The following is an 18,200-nucleotide window of genomic DNA, read 5'->3' as shown; positions in this document are numbered from 1 at the left end:
GAAACCAGCGGATGTCGCGCTAAACAACAGCCGCACGTTTAAGCTTGATCAGCTGTTGTTAGAATTTATTTAATATTAATTTCTAGTATCAGCTGATGTTTGCTGGAGCCACAGCTGCAAAAAAGCTGCTGGTCATGATATCGGTTTGGTTATCTGGTGAGAGGGAAACATGAAGAGGAAACCAGGAGATGTCCTTACTGAATCATCAGAGCTGAACAGGTGATGGAGAAACAGGTTTACCTTTTAGGTGACATGAATGAGTTGAAGGGAAGTTATGAACTGTTTCTGAGAGACAAATAACCCCAGGATCCTTTTTTAGGTAGCTGACAGCTGGTAACTGTGCAGGTGCGGATCTAGCAAAGTTTTGCCAGGAGGGCCAGGTAGGGCATTAACAGGGAGAGGGGGGCACAAATAAATACTTTTCTTTCTTATTCTCATTTAAAATGTCTAGCTTTTAAAAAATAATTATCTGAATCTTACAACAAACAATTGATAGATTGATACATATATACCATCAAGACAGTGAACATCACTGTCACAACAGTGTTTGTTTTCATTCAAAGGCTTTATGATTTTTCCTATAATGGCGGGCCGGTCTCTAGTCAAAATGCCCGGGCCGATTTTTGTCCCAGTCCAGCCCAGTATGCAGCTCATCTGCAGTCTGGTGTTACCTACATCTTCCTATTCAGAAGGCAGAATTTCTGAGTTCTGAGTACAATCAAAGCACCACGACTGCAGTTTTTGTGTTGGATGTAAAAGGCGCACATGACGCTGTGACGTAGGCTAGAATCATGGCAGCAGTCAATGACGGTCCAGGCGTGGGATTTCTCTCGTGGAAATATGCACATTATCTTTTCCTTTCTATTGGTAGGTGGCACAGTGCACTTGTGGCAAGTAAGCAAGCTAGAAGACTGGCAAAGTTATGGAAGCAACACATTAATAAGAGAATTCTGAGTAAAACCAAAGTTACTTTCCCTAGTAACTAGTTACTTTGAAAGTAACGAGTAACTTGAAGTAACTGAGTTACTTTTGATAGAAGTAACTAGTAATGTAACTAAGTTACTATTTTAAAGTAAGTTACCCAACACTGCTGTTTACATATACCCCTAATTAGTGTGCCACATGAGTGCACTGAATCTTCTTAGAATTACTATTGATGTACATCATAAGATTTGCATTTCTTCTGAAGTGAATCAAGAACATTTGCCTTGTTAACAAAAGTTTTAATCCTCTTTAACACGACTTTTAATCTTGCACACTCTGCACATCTAATAGCTCCTCCTAAATACTGTACTGCCAATGCACATCAGAATTATGGAAGACTTTAACATAAGCTTTGCACTTTTTGTTACTGCTGCACGTTAAACGTTTATTGTGCAAGTTCAATTTTCTGTGGATCCGAGAGAGAGCACAAAAAATAAACAACTTAATGATAAAATCCAACTTCTACTCTTTGCTTGAAATATTATTTTTTAAATAGTTTTAAATCTTGAATCTTCCCTGTTGCCTCTGTTTCTTGATTAATAATAGCATCTCCACTAATTACATCTTCCAGCTGCAGTGCATGTAGCAACAGGCGGCTCAGAGCTCTTCTCCAACATCTGCTTGTGTGTGCTGGACTGAAGACGAACCTCACGCACTACTTCACCCTGTCTGTACTGGTTGGAGCCCAGTCGCTCCTCAGGCAGCCCTCACATCTGTGATCAGTCATCATCGCCCAAGCCTCAAGACCGGTGGTTGGACAGCTGTGCTCTCAAGCTGTGATTTGAGTAACTCATTTAAAGCCCAACTGTCAGGCTTTCTTAAGGTATCATTTCTTGTCTGAGATAGTTAAGCCCTGTGGCCTCTCAAGCTTACCACACTGCTCTACTTAGACTGTAAAAAGCTTTGGTGCCAGGAGGGCAAATGAGGGGAAACACCAAAAAACTGTTACAGAGCAGTCAGATTATCAGATGCAATCCTTGTATCTTTTTACTATTTCACTGTAGTCATCATCCCTGTCTCTGAAATATTTTCTTAGCATGTTTCTGTGACCTTGCCTGACACTTTTTTTGCTATGATTGTATTCTCTAGTCTATTCTAGTGTAGATAACTGATATCTAAATGCACCAGTTGCATTTAATTTCACTCACTACATCACATGAACCTCTCCTGTTGAACTCAAGCTGTTATGCTCTTTTTCTGTTGACTTCCTTTCACTCTGAAGATTGCTAATTTCTCCTGTTCTGAAAATCATGTTTTCTTTTAACTGCCATTTTTTGGCCAGCATGTCTTAGTCCTTTTTTTTAATCACTTGTGCTTTGAAAATAAAATGAACACGAGGTGGTGGAGAGACAGCCAGACTTGCTGCTGTGGAGGTGAGTGGCTGTGAAATGTTCTCAGTATGACTTGGCTATTGACAGCTCAGAATCAACCCCCCACCCCACCCCACCCCACCCCCCAAAAAAGGGAAAAATTGAGATATCACCTTAATTTATACATGGGTTTGTAAAATCAAGATGTGTGAGTGCAGCAGTGGGGGTGGAAAACATCTTGCCACGGAGGCGTAATTATGGACAATTTTGGTGTTTAGAAATGTAGCAGTTTGATGGAAACCACTCAAAAATAGTGTTTGAAGGTACATCTGTATGCAACACTTGTATTCTCTGAACTTTTTAGCTCCGGCTGGTGCATTCAAATCCACTGTGACCAACAGCTATCGTGCCAATGGCATTATGGGGGGAACAGTAGGAGAAAGTAAGTGCATGAACTCCTTTATCAAAACTTTCTGTCACAATTTTCCCCAGCTGTCTAACAACTCTGAGGCTATTTTGTACCATATAAAATGTATGATCTGTCAAAGCTGCTGGATCTGACTGATCGTGTTTACATACACAGAGACATGTGCATCCACACACCTGTCTAATAAGAACCTGACACATGCACACTGCTAGCAAAACTAACAAGCCTAACACCTTAATCAGACTGCCACCCTGAATGTGACTGAGAACATGGTTGTGTCCACATGTACACGGGTCATTCGGTAAACTTGATGAACATTTTTTCCTCATGGCAGCAGTGTTTTTTCTGAATATGAGGTATTTTATATAAAATGAGATCTTTTTTTTAAATGAACTCATGGAAAAAACTGTTTTAATAAAGATTCCTGCACAGATGGATATTATGTAACTCATACGGTAGCTGTTTTCCATGCAAACGTGTTTTAGGTCTCAAAAAAACAAAATAGTTGAAAAACTGTGAAAGTTATGTTTTGTTGTGTAAACTAATTAACAGTGGAATGTAAAAAAATCATTTGGTGCTCATTAAAATGTATTCACATTTAGCATTCGGAAGATGTATTCACTTCATACATCATTACACTGCACACAATGTACCGGTAGCGGTTCTTTCAGTACTTGGTATTATCAATACTGATCTTGTATTTACTTTGTTTCAGATCAATACTACATCTTGCAGTATTGTGTACTAATAAATAAGTTAAATATGAGTAATTTAACTGTGGTGTGCCTTATTTTTTAATTATTTTTAATGTATTTAACTTCATTTTAGGTAATACAAACTAACAAAAAAATAACCTAAATCCATCCCCAACAAACAGTTTTATTTAAACTTCATCATCAGTACCAGCACTTTAGACTCTAAATGGTTCATACATACCAGGATCTGACTTGGAGAATGTGTCCACATCCAGTAGACTCCTGTGGAAACAATAGAAAAGATGTATTCATTCATTAACATTCGCTCCATCCTATTTTTATCTCTTTTGTTCTTAACTCTCCTGCGTGTTTAAAAAGGTTTTCATCTAAGCCCTGAAAGTTAGGTCATGGGCAAATTTTAACTGCTCCCCAAGTTATTCTGTGAAAACAAACATCACGAGATGCCTTTCTGAGTAACGCTAAGCCAAAATGAAAGAAAAAATTAAAAAAACAAAACACTGAATGATTAGTGAAGGACTGATCAGCAAGATAAATAGGTAGCTGGTGACTTAGTTGCTCTGGCACATTTTGTGAAATATTTTTCAAAACCAAAGATTAATTTCCCAAAACATGAGCAGAGAAACAGTACATGACTGTAGCTCGCCAAAGGTTTTTATATTAATGTGTAAAAATGAAGTTTTAATGTCAATTAATGAGTCCTACAAAAATGAAAAAATCAAACCCTTTGATACTGTGTGAAACAGGCTGGTGATTTCCACAGTCATTTCCACAATGACTTCTAAATTTTCCTGTCTTGTCATACATACATATTTCTCTGCCAGTGATGACTTGATGTGTCAGACTGTTAGAAGGTACCTGCTATTATGCATCACAGTGAATACGCTTGAGATGATGATTTCAAGAGCACAAGGTTTTGCAGTTACTTTGTGGAATAAGAGCACTTACATTTGCATCTAATGTGAAGAAAAATAACTGTATTTTTTCTTCAATCTTCACACAAGTGCTAGTACATACAGAAACTGAATATTTCTACTGTGTGCAGTAGGACTCTAAAAGAACAAACTAATACTGGGAGTCTGTCGTGGTAATCCTTTTGCTTTCTTTAGTGACAGGTTGTCATTAGCGTCACACCTAAAAGATGTATATAAAAATAACAGTTGTGCAACTTGTAGGCAGTAATGACAAGTTACCAAACGGAATGAAGAAGGTGCTTCCTGTTGTCCACATATTCCAAAATCAAGTGAAAGACTTCACATATTTATTTGGACAACTGTCACCTGAGAAATGAACCAAAGTAACAGACAAATCATATATTATCACTCTATGGGCTTTACACTTTTTATAGTCCAAAACATTATGTAACATGATTCTGCCTTTACATTGTATGTCCACAGAATTTATGATTTGGTTGCATTTCAACATCCACAAACAGCGTGACTGTATATCATGTAAAACCTCTCTGAGCCATGAAGTGTAAAGCCAAAAAAAAAGGAAAGCACACACCTTTGCTTACATATCAGTAATTAATACAAATCATGTAGTCCTTAGCAAGTCTTGAAACTAGACAAATATAACCACGAAATATGACATTTTACACCATGTTATTATTTAATAACAGAAATTAAGCCAAAATGCAGAAACAGTGAGTGAAATAGTGCATTCGTATTTTTTCTATGAGGGTAAAACACTCCATGGCATAGCTGTAAAAGTCTTTATAATCATTTCTAACAAAAGTTCATGTCATGACTTTCATACGTTTGTAAAGTACTGATTTAATTACTCCACTGGTTAATCCACAAGTAAACTAATATTCAGAGAAGCCTTATGTGTGATGTAATCCCAAAGATTTCCCTTGATTTGTGTACATGGATCTTTCTACTGTATCATTTCAACCCTACTTTTGTTAGGTTTAGTCAACAAAACTACTTGGTTAGGGCCATGATTTGGCTTCAGATTTCACACAAGTATTTCTCACTGAAATGTATCAGTATATCAAGCTGTTGCTCAAAAAAAATCCAGAAACAGTGTGCAGGATAACTCTATCTTTGGGAGAAGATAGAGGGTTTTTTTTTCATAAAAATGAAATGCAATAGTGCAATTTTGCCCATCTAAAAAAAATCACTTGCCCATCTCTACATGCTTACCAGAACCTCCAACACTCATTAAAGAGAGTTATATAGAGGTCTGTTCAGTCTGGTTAATACCCCGATGTATTACTTCATGTTTTTTCCTGCACACGGTGCCCAGAAACTCACATTATGCTGATTTTTTAAAAACTTTTAAACAGCGCCAGACATACTGTTTCCTCCTGCTTCCAGTCTTTATATTAAGTGGTCAGCTGTTCCATTTGTCATTGTGTCAAACAGAAATTCAGTAATTCAAGGCATAGATAAGGTCATTCATTCAGTGTGCAAACCCAAGGTAAAAAACAAACAAAAAACAAAAAAACACAAAGAACTTTATCATTTATCTCTTCATCTGAGCTCACCTTTAGCTCACACTGCTGTCAGGTGTCTAGCCACTTCAAGTCTGTCTGATCTTAGAAGGGACAGCACAGGAGCAACAGCTATTCATTATTCAGGAGTGAATTGGAAAGACAGTCAGCAGACCCAGGTAGGCAGGGTGACTGACAGTCTGGAAAAGCCCTGGGTGAGCTTCTCCGCTTGGTCTGTTAGTCACTCAGTCAACTGTTCAGCTAAGGCGTCCATCCAAACTGTAAATCCAGCTGTAGAAGTTCTCTTTTGTTCCAGGGTTACAAATTAAACAGGACAAATTAAATGGCTGTTATCAGTGTTTGTTTGCAGCATTTTAACACTCTGTAACTGCACGTGCTATTGCACTGTGCCTAACACACAGCTCACCATCAAGGCATGTCTATGAATATCAGTGGCATGCTAGGGCACTGGCCAGACTTGATGCCATATGAAAATATTTTCCACAATTTTTAAACCGCTTTAATACATATGGAGGCAACCATGAGAGCAAAGGGCATCTGATAGATAGATAGATAGATAGATAGATAGATAGATAGATAGATAGATAGATAGATAGATAGATAGATAGATAGATAGATAGAAAACATCAGTGTTACATGAAAGAACAAAACATTCCTCACGCACATCTGATGAACTATTTTTTCAACATATTTTACCCACAGTGGGTGAAATAACAGACTCTAAATCAGGGTTTAAACTGAAAAGCATCTACAGTACGTGTACGGGAGTTTGCCCTTACCTGCAGGACACGGTAACTTCTATTTTAGTTGCGGGGACTCTGGTGTTGAGAGGATCGAATTCCCCTATTGATGCCATCATCTCGACTCACGAAGCTAATGAGCATCCGCAAAGAAATAAGGAAAAGAGGGTGAGAGGGGTAAAATCTATTTAATCACTACTGGATCGTGATTGCGGTAAATCCATTGTAGAGATCTTCCTCTCTAGGGGTTTCGTTCCTGGAACAGCGAGCGGAGGAGGAGGGGGGAGAAACTGTCAGGTAGACAGAGAGAGAGAGGGAAAGTTGTGAGGCAAATTTAAAGTTCATTCATCCTTCGTGCGTTCACCGCGCGCTCCCGGTATCTGTCCGGTGCTGAGGAAGAGAGGAGGGAGGAGAGCGCAGCCAACCGGAGGCACAGGCAACAGCAAGGTGCTTTTTCCACCTCTCTATCTCCCTCTCTCTCTTTTCATCGTCCTCTTCCTTTGTGAAATATTTTCTGGCGCTGGCGTGCCTTTAAAATAAATGAAAGTGAGTAAAATTCCTCAGATCTTTTCCTCTCGTCCTTTGCCTGTCTGTCACCAGCGGGCAGAATATTTCCACGTGTGACAAAATGTAACGCCTTTTCTGTTCTGTGGCGCCAGAGACGCACCCAAATTATCCGTTTAAGTTGTGTAAGACGACATGTAACAATTGACGAGGACTGGGACCACTGAGGAAAAAATCCTCTTCCACACAAGTGTATGGTTTGAATTAAATGATATGCAACAAGAGGGTGATGCAAGCTCCGTTTTTGTCTTTCTTGGGTCAGCTGTGTGTGTGTTGTGGTGGTGAGGGGGCAGCATCTTTTGTAAAAAAAAAAAAAAAAAAAAAGATTCAAGAGATTGAAGTCTGAATTTCTACCTCAAAATTCATTTATAAAAATCCAAGATGCCTCTATTTTTCTTTTTCTGTGTGTATGTTTGTTTTTGCTTTCAACCAGTGGCCCTAATCCTCTTCCACACAAGTGTATGGTTTGAATTAAATGATATGCAACAAGGGGTTGATGCAAGCTCCGTTTTTGTCTTTCTTGAGTCAGCTGTACACTAAAAATAGAATGCATAAATGCTTTTTTTAGGGCTATTTATGTAGGTAAGAATAACAACTGCATGGTGATTAAATATGTGAATTAATGTATCATGAATTCCTGTTATATAAATGATCAACTCATGATTTATGAGATTAGTTAAAAGGTCATGTATTAGTCATCTTGAATATTGCTGCGTGACCCAGTGTTCCTCTCCTCGCCTTTCCAATCTGGGGGATGTAACAGGAGAATATTAGCTTGTTGTGAGAGAATGGACAGGCATGTTTTGGTTGGCAGAAGCAGTGTATCTACTGAGTGCAGGTACAGTAAGTGTCTATCTTTTTTTTTTACCATCATTATCAGATATTATTTAAAGTCTATGTTGTTCACATAAATACGATATGTGATAACATTCAAAGTCACAAAAAAGTGACTCCCACACCTTATCGGGCTGTTCTTTGGTACTTTTTTGACCATTTTCTTTTGGCTGCAGTGACACACACAGACACATACAGTTTTCCATTTGCTGAGGACATCACTGTGCAGTAGTGGGTTAATATTTCTTTGGAAACGGTGTAGCTTGTGTTTTTATAGCATTTTACTAGTCTTCCCGATGACTCAAAGCATCCAGTAGTAGTTTCCATTTACAGGTATTTCTTTGTCTTTGAATGGTGGAAGGAAGTGACAGCACCCGAAGGAATGTAAAGGGCATCATGGTCCTGGGTTTTTGACTCAGAGTTCAAGTTGGGATGACCGTGGCTCAGGGGGTTGGGAAGCGTATCTGTAACTGGAAGGTCGCCAGTTCGATCCCCGGGCTCTCTGTCCTGGTCGTTGTGTCCTTGGGCAAGATACTTTACCCTACCGCCTACTGGAGTTGGCCAGAGGGGCCGATGGCGCGATATGGCAGCCTTGCTTCTGTCAGTCTGCCCCAGGGCAGTTGTGGCTACAACTGTAGCTTGCCTCCACCAGTGTGTGAATGCAAGAGTGAATGAATAGTGGCATTGTAAGGTGCCTTGAAAAGCGCTATATAAATCCAATCCATTATCATTATTATCATTTAAGTTCGCCATATTATGCAATGTAGTCTATTCAGTTTCATCTATATAGTGCCAAATCCACAATAAGGTGCTTTATAATGGAATGGTAAGGACCCTATTATAATACAGAGAAAACCCCATTAATCAGACAACACCCTATGAGCAAGCACTTGGGACAGTGGGAAGAAAAAACTCCACTTTAACAGGAAGAAAGCTCCAGCACAACCAGGTTCAGGGACGGGCAGCCATTTGTCATGATCAGTTGGGAATAAAGCGTGGCAGACGGGACAAAACAGGACACTATGGACAAGAGCTAGAGATTAATAATCACTAACGATTAAATGCAAAGTGGTGTACAAACACACAGTGAGTGAAAAAAAAGCGAGGGAAGAAGCATTAATGGGAAGTCCCCAGCAGCCTGGGCCTACTGAAGCAGAACTAAGGGAGAATTCAGGGTCACCTGATCCAACCCTAACTATAAGCTTTATCAAAAAGAAAAGTTTTAACCTAATTTTAAGAGAGAGTGTCTGTCTCCTGAATCCAAACTGGGAGCTGGTTCAACAGAGGAGGGGCCTGGAGGCTGAAGGCTCTGCCTCCCGTTCTACTTTCAAATATCCTAGGAACCACAACAAGCCTGCAGTCTGTGAGTGAAGTGCTCTAATGGAGTTATACGAGGTATACATGAGGTCTTTAAGATAAGATGGGGCTTGATTATTCAAGAGTTTGTGCGTGAAATGTAGAATCAATTCTGGATTTAACAGGGAGGCAATGAAGAGAAGCCAAGCGAGAGAAATATGGTTGCTCTTTCTAGCCCCTGTCAGTACTCTTACTGCAGCATTTTGGATCAACTACAGGCTGTTAATAATTTGGACACAATGTATCTAATTTTAGAAATATAGCACAAATCCAAGAACGTAGCCTGACATATTAGTTTAATATGCACAAATCCTGTTTAGAAATGACCCCAAGATTCCTCACAGTGTTACCTGAGGCCAAGGAAATGCCATCAGAGTAATTATCTGGTTAAACACCAATTATCTTATCACAAATTATCTAATTCTATATGAATCGTAGTTTGTTCATAGTTTATGGTGTTTGAGCTGTGTTTTCCAGTTTATTTATTTTTTCCTGTTTGTCTTTGCCTTGTTTATATTCTGAGGTTCAGTTAGTTTTATTTACTTATCAGTTTAGTCATTGTCAGTTTTTGTCAGTCACTGTTCTTCATTTCCTGTTTTATTTTGGTAGTTAGGTGTTTCCTGTGTTCCTCCACTCTTAAACTGCTTCCAGTCTGCTTTTACTGTTTACTGTCGGTTTGTAGTGTTTCTTGTCATTTTTGGTTTTAGTTTTTTCTTACAGAGTCTTTTGTGACAGTTCTGTTATGTCTTCCTTAAATTTTGTTCTCAACTTGTTTTCAGTTGGACTGTTACAGCTGCCATTCATTTAAGGTATGCTGCAAGTGTCATTTCACCTGCCTATATTATAGTCTGCATTTGGGGTCCTCATCCAGAATTCATGACGCAGGGAGAACATACATATACATCTTATAGCTAATATAGTCTTACCATCAGGAACTGATACCCTTCAGCAGAAAATCCTTCTTGGAAGCATTTTGTATAACTGTGCCACAGTCTGCCATTGGATTTGCCTAAATGTTTTACCTAAATTTGTTCCATATAAAATTTCCTCTGCTGAAAGATATTATTTCAGAAGGTTTAAAATCTAGGCTTTTTTTCACCAGAGCACACCATAATCCTCCATTTCTTCTTTCTAGGCCATTCCTTAGTGGATTTGCAAGCTAACTTATTTTGTTACCCTACTGAAAAGTCCTATCCTAGTTCAAAATGACATTTTAGAAAGATGGCCTTACATTACTTTCTAAGCGCATGATGTGGAATCCATAGTTAAATCAGTGACTTTAGGCTTCTTAGGTCCCAAAGGAGCAAAGTACCCCCAAACTGAAATATTTCCACCAACATGAGCTGCAGTGAATGTGAGATTTTTTTTTCTTCTACTTTTGGATATGGATCCCATGCTATTCAGATTTGTGAAATCACTCTCCTTTGACACCAGCTGTTGCAAGAGTTGCCTGCAGATGATGTAATGAAATTTGGGGTTTATTGAAGACTTCTTTCAGATCAAACAGTCTGCTCCTGGGCTGACTGTTATGTATGATGTATTTCAAATAATTTAGAGATCTCTTTTTTAAATTCCTTGCCAGACTCTTTGGAATCATATACATAAAACATTTCTAAAGCCTGTAAATAGTTCTTAACATCTTGGCTTAATTACTCCACACACTTTAATAGCAAAAAGAACATGAGAGTTTAGATGGCAAAGGTTTAAATTAGACCCTGCTGCTCTCAAAGAAAGTTACCGGGAAAGTTGGTTGAAAGATTGATGTTATTTTCCAAGTGTGACACCAAAAAGTCTACTGTAGATGGGCCAATCTTAATGATGATTTCCATCGGTGACCCAGCTGGAACCTCTGTTATGAAGCACAACATATTTTTGCAAAAAAAGAGATCAAACGCTCATGTGATACTCGTTAGCAGCTTTCTTAGTTCTGAATTGGTTGTGATGGTGCCAACATTCACTCTACATACACAGATTTCTATGACTATATGCCCGTAAAATAAAAAAAACAAAAAAACAAAAACAAAAAAGAAACACTTTATTAAAAAATTATTTCCCAAACTTTAATTATTTTTCAAACACTAGACCCTGAGAAAGATGAAATATTTGCTGGATTTTCATGACTTGTACCTAATCTGTAACTCTTAAAACTGCATTTATGGAATAGTAGGTAAAGTTGATGGAATTACATTTTTTTTATGATTAGTTTTAGTAAATAATCTTTATAAACAGGCTCTGTTAGAGGAAACTTCTGTCCCAACAGATATAATGTAAAAGCATCCACTCTTCCACTGAGACCATTTCTGATGAAGCAGGCAAAGAGCAGACGGATCAACTGAAGGGCTAAAAGCATCTCTCAGGTCTTGTGTCAGACATTGGCTGACATGATCATATTTCTTAAGAACATCACTTTCAGATATTGTTTATCTATTATAGTCTTTTAGGTCTGACACGTCTTCATTTGTCCTCTACTTGTTCAGTTAACCCAAATTTCTAAGGACACACTGCACACTGTGGTAAAATATACCAAGTTTTAAGCTAATAGAGCTTTCAGAATCTCACTAAAGAATCTTCAACTAAAGAAATGGGAACAAATGTCTTCTTGAAACATACTGCTAGTAACAGAATGCCTACGGAAGCAACTTGAAATTCTTTGCAAAGTTGTCTATTATGTGTAGACACAACTGGTCCCTCAAGTTAGGCATCTTTCTTCGCTTGAATAATTAATTGTAGCTAAGACAAAACATTACTGTGACTTAAGTGGCTGAACAAACATTCCTCTGAAAATGGTCAGGTACAAAGACTGGACCGGCCATCAGTTCATGTCCTGATGTCCTGGGTTATGCAGCAAAACAATGACCCAAGACACACCAGAGAGGCCACCATTGAATGAATAAAATAAAAACTACACTTCAGTAAGACTGAGATGCATAAAGGGAACTAATCTAATGTAATGTATGGGTCTCTCTCTCACAACTGCACTCACAGGTACAGTTGCATCACATAAAGCATGCATTCACTGGAGCCGGTAATCAAAAAGTCGAGCACGTACACCCGTGCCCAATTAGGCTAACAGAAGAAACAAGCTACCGTCTTCTAATGAGATCTCTGCACTTCTAAATCTAGAGGGGCTTCTTAGTCATTTATCCATTTCAGTTCTCCTGAAAGCAATATGACACACTCTTTGAAGCTTCCCACTGTGACCTCATCATCCCCTCTTTTGCAAAACAAAGAGCCATATTTCTGAAAGACAGTATTTTTGGAAAACAAAGCAACAAAGGTCGTAGAGAATCGCTCTGAGGACAAAAGGAACAAAGGTGTATTTGAATTTGTAGTATATACAAAAAGAAACAGACTACAAATAAAAGGAAATGTAAACATTTATATAAGATTAAAGGTGGTGGAAGGACTCGCATCATAAAGGGTGTCATCAAATTCACTGAGGCGAGTCAGTGGAAGCGCAGCCTCATGTAGAACATACAGTCTGAGTCATTATCTGTCCGACATCGACTCATCTATGGATTGGTTCACAGTTAATGGACAGTGAGTGTGACAGTATCAGTGTATTATTCTCCACTGGCATTGTCACAGACAGGTAATGACAAATAGAGGTTATTTTCAGCTATGTCTCCATGCGTGTGCATGTGCGTCTGCAGATCCACTCAATTTTGCAGCTGATCAGGCAGAAATTGAAATTTTTCATGGGCTGAAGAAAACGGCGTTGAGGAAAAAATGGAGAGAAATGAAAAAAGGATGGGAGGGGGTAGAATGGCAGTAGGATGATGAGTAGAAGAGAAAAAATCTAGTTATTTACCCAATTTCCACTCTCATGTCTCTGGATGATCTCTACCAGGAGGTGTATTCAGACGTCAAAGGGGTTATTGGCCCGAGGGGTGTGTGTTTGTGTGTGTGGAATTGAAGCTAATTATCCGAGGAGGAGAAATCCTGCTTAGTTTCCATTTCATTGTGCAGAGCAAAGCAGGTGTCTGACAAACAGTGAAAGCATGATGCAATAATATAAACAGAGAAAGAGAGCCATTTTCTTCATTTGTCGCTGCTTGAATGTGTCGGTGTGCTTTCATTTCAGAGTAAATCTGCTGTCCAGCCTTAGGTCGCAGTGCTCTTTAGCTTTCAGGGTAGTTCTTTTCTGAGAAAGCAGGTGATAAATAGCTCTAACAGCTAGAGTTTGCAATATGTGGTTACTTGGGGATTGACTATGGTTTTATGCTTGGATTTGTTGTTGTCATGCTCCAGAAGGAATAGGGGACCCAATCAGATGCGTCCCAAGTCTATTGACTTTTCAGACTCCTGCTGTAGAGTAACCAGCAGGTTGACATTTTGGATTAAAATGCCTCCACAGCTATTAGATGGGCCATGATATCCTTAAATCTAATTTCAAGAACTGCTTGATTAATTATGAGCTTGAACATTGTGATTTCTATATGATTCTCAATATTTGGATTTTCTGTGATCTACTGAAATAAATAATTTTTTTTGCTTGCTCTGCTGTTTGAATATCCAATTGAAAATTGAATTGCAGTACTTCATCAACCAGCATTAAGAAATCTTGTGAATCACAGCTGGCCTCATTCCATCTACAGTCACAATTCTCTCTGATTAGGACATGATAAGCCTGTCGAAGGATGCTAAATAAGATGCTACTTGCTTCCACCGTATATCTACTCATGAATACACACAAGGCCGGCTGATTATAGCGAGGCGAGCAGTTACACGTACTGCATGACTGTGTGACTCAGTTATTGCTAAAATATATAAAAAGCTGTAACATTAAAAGAAGTGCATAGCCATTGTGACAGGGGAGAAAAAGAGTAGACAAGTGAAAGAACCTCTGATTTGGCTTATAAAAAAACTTTTATTTATTCAGTTTTGCTTGTATCTTGCATTGTAAAATACAATCATTTCCCATTTCTGGTTCAAATCACAGTTTGAAACGCCTTTTGATGATGTGACAGCATATTTGATTTGCAAAGCCTTTTTTCCCCCAGTGTCCCAAACTCAGCAAAGGCACTGCCAGCAAGCACACTGTGATCATCTGGACCAGCCTTGTGTAGAGGAGACAAGAGAAACAACAGCCTGTGCTGGATGTTCAATAAACCATCTGAAATGAACACACAAACAGAATCATCTAGCTTAGGAGATGGCATATTCATGACCCGTTCTTAGATGTGTTTCAGTGTCAAGGCTCAGTGAACTGTGAACCTTAATGATCTTGTTTCAAAGTTTTCAACACACAGATGAATACTGTGAAGCGCAGATGCTTTATTTGTGGAATATCACTTGATATCAAAAAGAAGGGGTAAACACACAAGTTATAACAGGCATGGTCATCCAATTCTGAATTTCTAAGAATTAAAAAAAAAAAAAAGTATAAAAGTATAAGAATTACCTAAGGTCATCATACTCCTAAATGCTCCCCTATAACCTTTGTTTAGGCCTCCACAAATAGTTAAACCTCATTAAATAAAATGGTTAAACCCCAAAACTCCACTACTAACCAAAATGACTTTCCTGGGAATAAAAAAAGTAATTGGTAAAAATGTTTATTATTACACCCAGTTACCATTATTTGAAGAACAGTTTGCAGAAGTTACACACTGAGAAAACACTGGGGTTAGATACTCGCCACTGATGATCACTTAGACCTCACGGGGTAATTGTTGGAAAATCAGAGTTCAATTTTCAGTGTGTCTTTCCATTTTCAGGTGTAAATACATGGAATAGTAAAGTGCGTGGTGTAGGAGTGGTGAAGAGTTCATTTACTCAATTTCCTGCATTTGAGAGAGTTTATATGCATTGATTTGCACCAGGTGGCAGCAAAAACTGGAATGTAATGCAGGGAGGCTGTCTCTGTAAGGAATCCTCAAGTGCTCATATTAAAATAATTATTTTCTCATTTAATATAATTACTGCTAAATCAACACACATAAAATCACACTTTATTTGTCTACACTCTTTTGTGTCTGTGTCGGTCCAGAAAGACAGTTGACAATGCTTTCTCACACCAGGCTGATTTGAGTGTCCTTTCTTTGGGGAGCTTACCTGTTTAAATATGCATGTGCCACCTGTTCATGTCAAGAATCAATTCATTTGTTTTTATTTAAAAGCGTCTGAATTTAAATAACTGTCAAAATCTCATATTCATGTCTGATTTTAAGAAATAATGTTTTGCTACTGAGTCTGACCAAAAAACACAAAGAAACAAAAAACAGATCACAAGACTGTCTCTGCTTTTGTGCGGTGTTCATTTCAATTTAAGGTTATCACAAACAATTCAGTGGAGGTATGAATTCATAATATTCATATTTTAGAAACACTTGTTGAGTGACAAGAAGACGCTTCCATCTCAGAAGCATTTACTAAGTATAGAGGATTTTCTAAGTATTTGAAATCTATACAACCTATGGGCTCATGTTACTTTATTTGTATCTGTAGGTAGGCTCAGGTTACAGTAGGGTAGTCATCCATTCCCACCTACACATTTTTCAAAATGACCCTAACAACAGATAAGCATAATATAACACAGTGTCAAAAAATTGCCTGCATTTCATCCAAGTAATAAAAGATTTCTTTTATCTAAGTGATGCTGCTGGAGCAAAGCTGTTTTTAAACAATACTATTCAGTTTCTTCCTTCTGGGTGAAACTGAAAGTTCCAACTGTCTGACGTACAGGGATGCTGGTTTCAGCCGTGGCTCACCAATCAGCCTGCCAGACTATTTAACAATTCGAGTGAGTTTCTAATTTTCACAAATATGTATCCAAACCATGACACCAAGGGCCAAAACAGACCCATTAAACACACAATAATAAGAGGTCATCGTGGTTTCTCAGTCAATAATTGTTCTGTGATATTTATAGGATTGCACACAGTCTGACTCTTAATCATCTTGTGTGGATGAGGGTGTCTTCTAAAATCAATAATCATTTCTTTCGTCTTGATTAAATGAAGATGGGACTCTTCATTCAATCAAGATGGTTTAATTGTCGTGGAGCTGACTAACAATAACAGTCATCTTTAAAATGGTCCTGCTTTCCAGAGTTAATTTTATTGGTTACAAATTTCCCCCACAAGGCCGAAAAAAACAATGATTAAAATATGACTTGTGTTAAAAGCAGGGGGATAAAAACATCAGTCGGGTATTACGTATTTCCCTCCTGTTTACTTAAAGTCGCTGCTGGCATCTCCACTTCCACCCACGCAGTCAGGCACATGCTCAATTTCATCATAACTGATGTTACATTAACTGGTGTGAAATCTTCAGCATTTTGGGATAAACAGAATCTAAAGTTGTTGGCTGTTCATATATGAAAGAGGAAAGAAAAGTGATACACAATGAAAAGCATTCTGTAACAGTAGCATTACTTTGATGTAATGTTTGATAGAATGCTCCCATCTTGTGTTCAGTATGTGACATTGCAGTTCAAAGACATTAATTCTATTATCATGGATTTTTAAAATAGTGTGGAAAAAAACTAAAACTAACTTGAGTTAACATATTGGAAGTAAATTAAAGTGTTTCATATAAAACCAATAAATCCGTGGAGTTAGTTATGAATCAGGAGAACATAAGAGAATAAATGTATTGCATCTATTGTGTTTTGTCTACAGTTTAGGGGAATAACTGGGAGGAACTTCCTCTTGTATTGCACATACAGTACTGTAAAGTTTTAGGCAGGTGTGAAAAAATGCTGCAGACAAAGAATGCTTTCAGAAATATAAATGATTGTTTATTGGCCCCAAATGTGTTCTGCAGCAGGACAACGACCCCAAACATACAGCCAAAGTCATTAAGAACTCTCTTCAGCATAAAGAAGAACAAGAAGTACTGGAAGTGATCGTATGGCCCCCACAGAGCCCTGATATCAACATCATCAAGTGTGTCTGGGATTACATGAAGAGACAGAAGCATGTGAGGAAGCCTACATCCACAAAAGATCTGTGGTTAGTTCTCCAAGATGTTTGGAACAACCTACCAGCCGAGTTCCAAAGGGTTCCAATGAGTTCAGTCCTTAGATTGGGTACTAGTACTGATATTCATGTGAATGTAATCATAATTATGAGTACTTTTCCACATCACTACAGGCTGTATGTACACAATTTAAAGCTTTAGTAAACAAATAAACCAAGTCCAGAATTAGTTTCATTTGTCATAACTTTGCTGTCTTCTGAATGACTTCATAATTTAATTTGATAAGGATTTTGATGAATTATTCTGTATTTTATATATGTTAAAAAAAATAAAATAAAAATATCCCTGTGGGCGCACTTTGTTCTTTAAGCTCCGGTCCTCTACCAGAGGCCTGGGAGCATGAGGGTTCTGCGCAGTATCTTTGATTTTCTGCTGTCCTCTCTGCTGTCCTCTCTCATACTCAGCACAGATGTTCCTGTACACTATAGTGTTCCATGTATGTCCTGCCTGCCAGCATCTTGCACCCTACCCGTATGTGCTGGATTGTCTGAGAGCAATCTTTGCACAGCCTGCAAATGTGCAGACTGTGCACAGCCGGTGCAGCCGGTGCTACATCCCATGCAGGTGTCTGTCCTTCCATGATGGTTCCTTTCCTTGCTCCTCTTCCTTCTAGGGTTTCCTTGCCTGAGGTATTCACTTGGCACATGATTAGTAGTGGCCATCTTCCTAACTCATGGATGCTTGTTGTTTCATCCTGGATAGTGGTTCTGACCCTCACTAGTTCTCAGCCTCCAGTCTCAGCCAGTCTCTTGTGGTTGCGGCTCTTCTAATGGCCTCTTCATGGTTCGCATTTGCCTGTGGGATACTGAGGTACTCGTAGCTATCTTC

The 18,200-nt window shown here is 38.5% G+C and overlaps 1 protein-coding gene across 2 annotated transcripts in view; it reads right to left on the bottom strand.

Moving 5' to 3' along the window:
- Positions 1-7,360, bottom strand: part of LOC146494942 (copine-9-like) — a 127,553-nt gene extending 120,193 nt beyond the window's left edge. Inside the window, exons 1-2 of one of the 2 annotated variants that reach the window (XM_085147019.1) lie at positions 6,672-7,360; positions 3,658-3,698 (exon numbers count right to left, since the gene is read on the bottom strand). In XM_085147019.1, coding sequence (XP_085003145.1) covers positions 3,658-3,698; positions 6,672-6,751 — 121 coding nt within the window. In that variant the 5' untranslated portion in view covers positions 6,752-7,360. The remainder of the gene's footprint in view (positions 1-3,657; positions 3,699-6,671) is intronic. The other variant, XM_085147021.1, reaches the window with a different exon arrangement.
- Between the last annotated feature and the right edge of the window lie 10,840 nt (positions 7,361-18,200).

Source organism: Neolamprologus multifasciatus, chromosome 20 (genome assembly GCF_963576455.1).
Source record: "Neolamprologus multifasciatus chromosome 20, fNeoMul1.2, whole genome shotgun sequence".
Taxonomy (NCBI): Eukaryota; Metazoa; Chordata; class Actinopteri; order Cichliformes; family Cichlidae; genus Neolamprologus; species Neolamprologus multifasciatus.
Note: the sequence above shows the minus strand (reverse complement) of the source record. Positions and strands in the feature narration are given on the sequence as shown.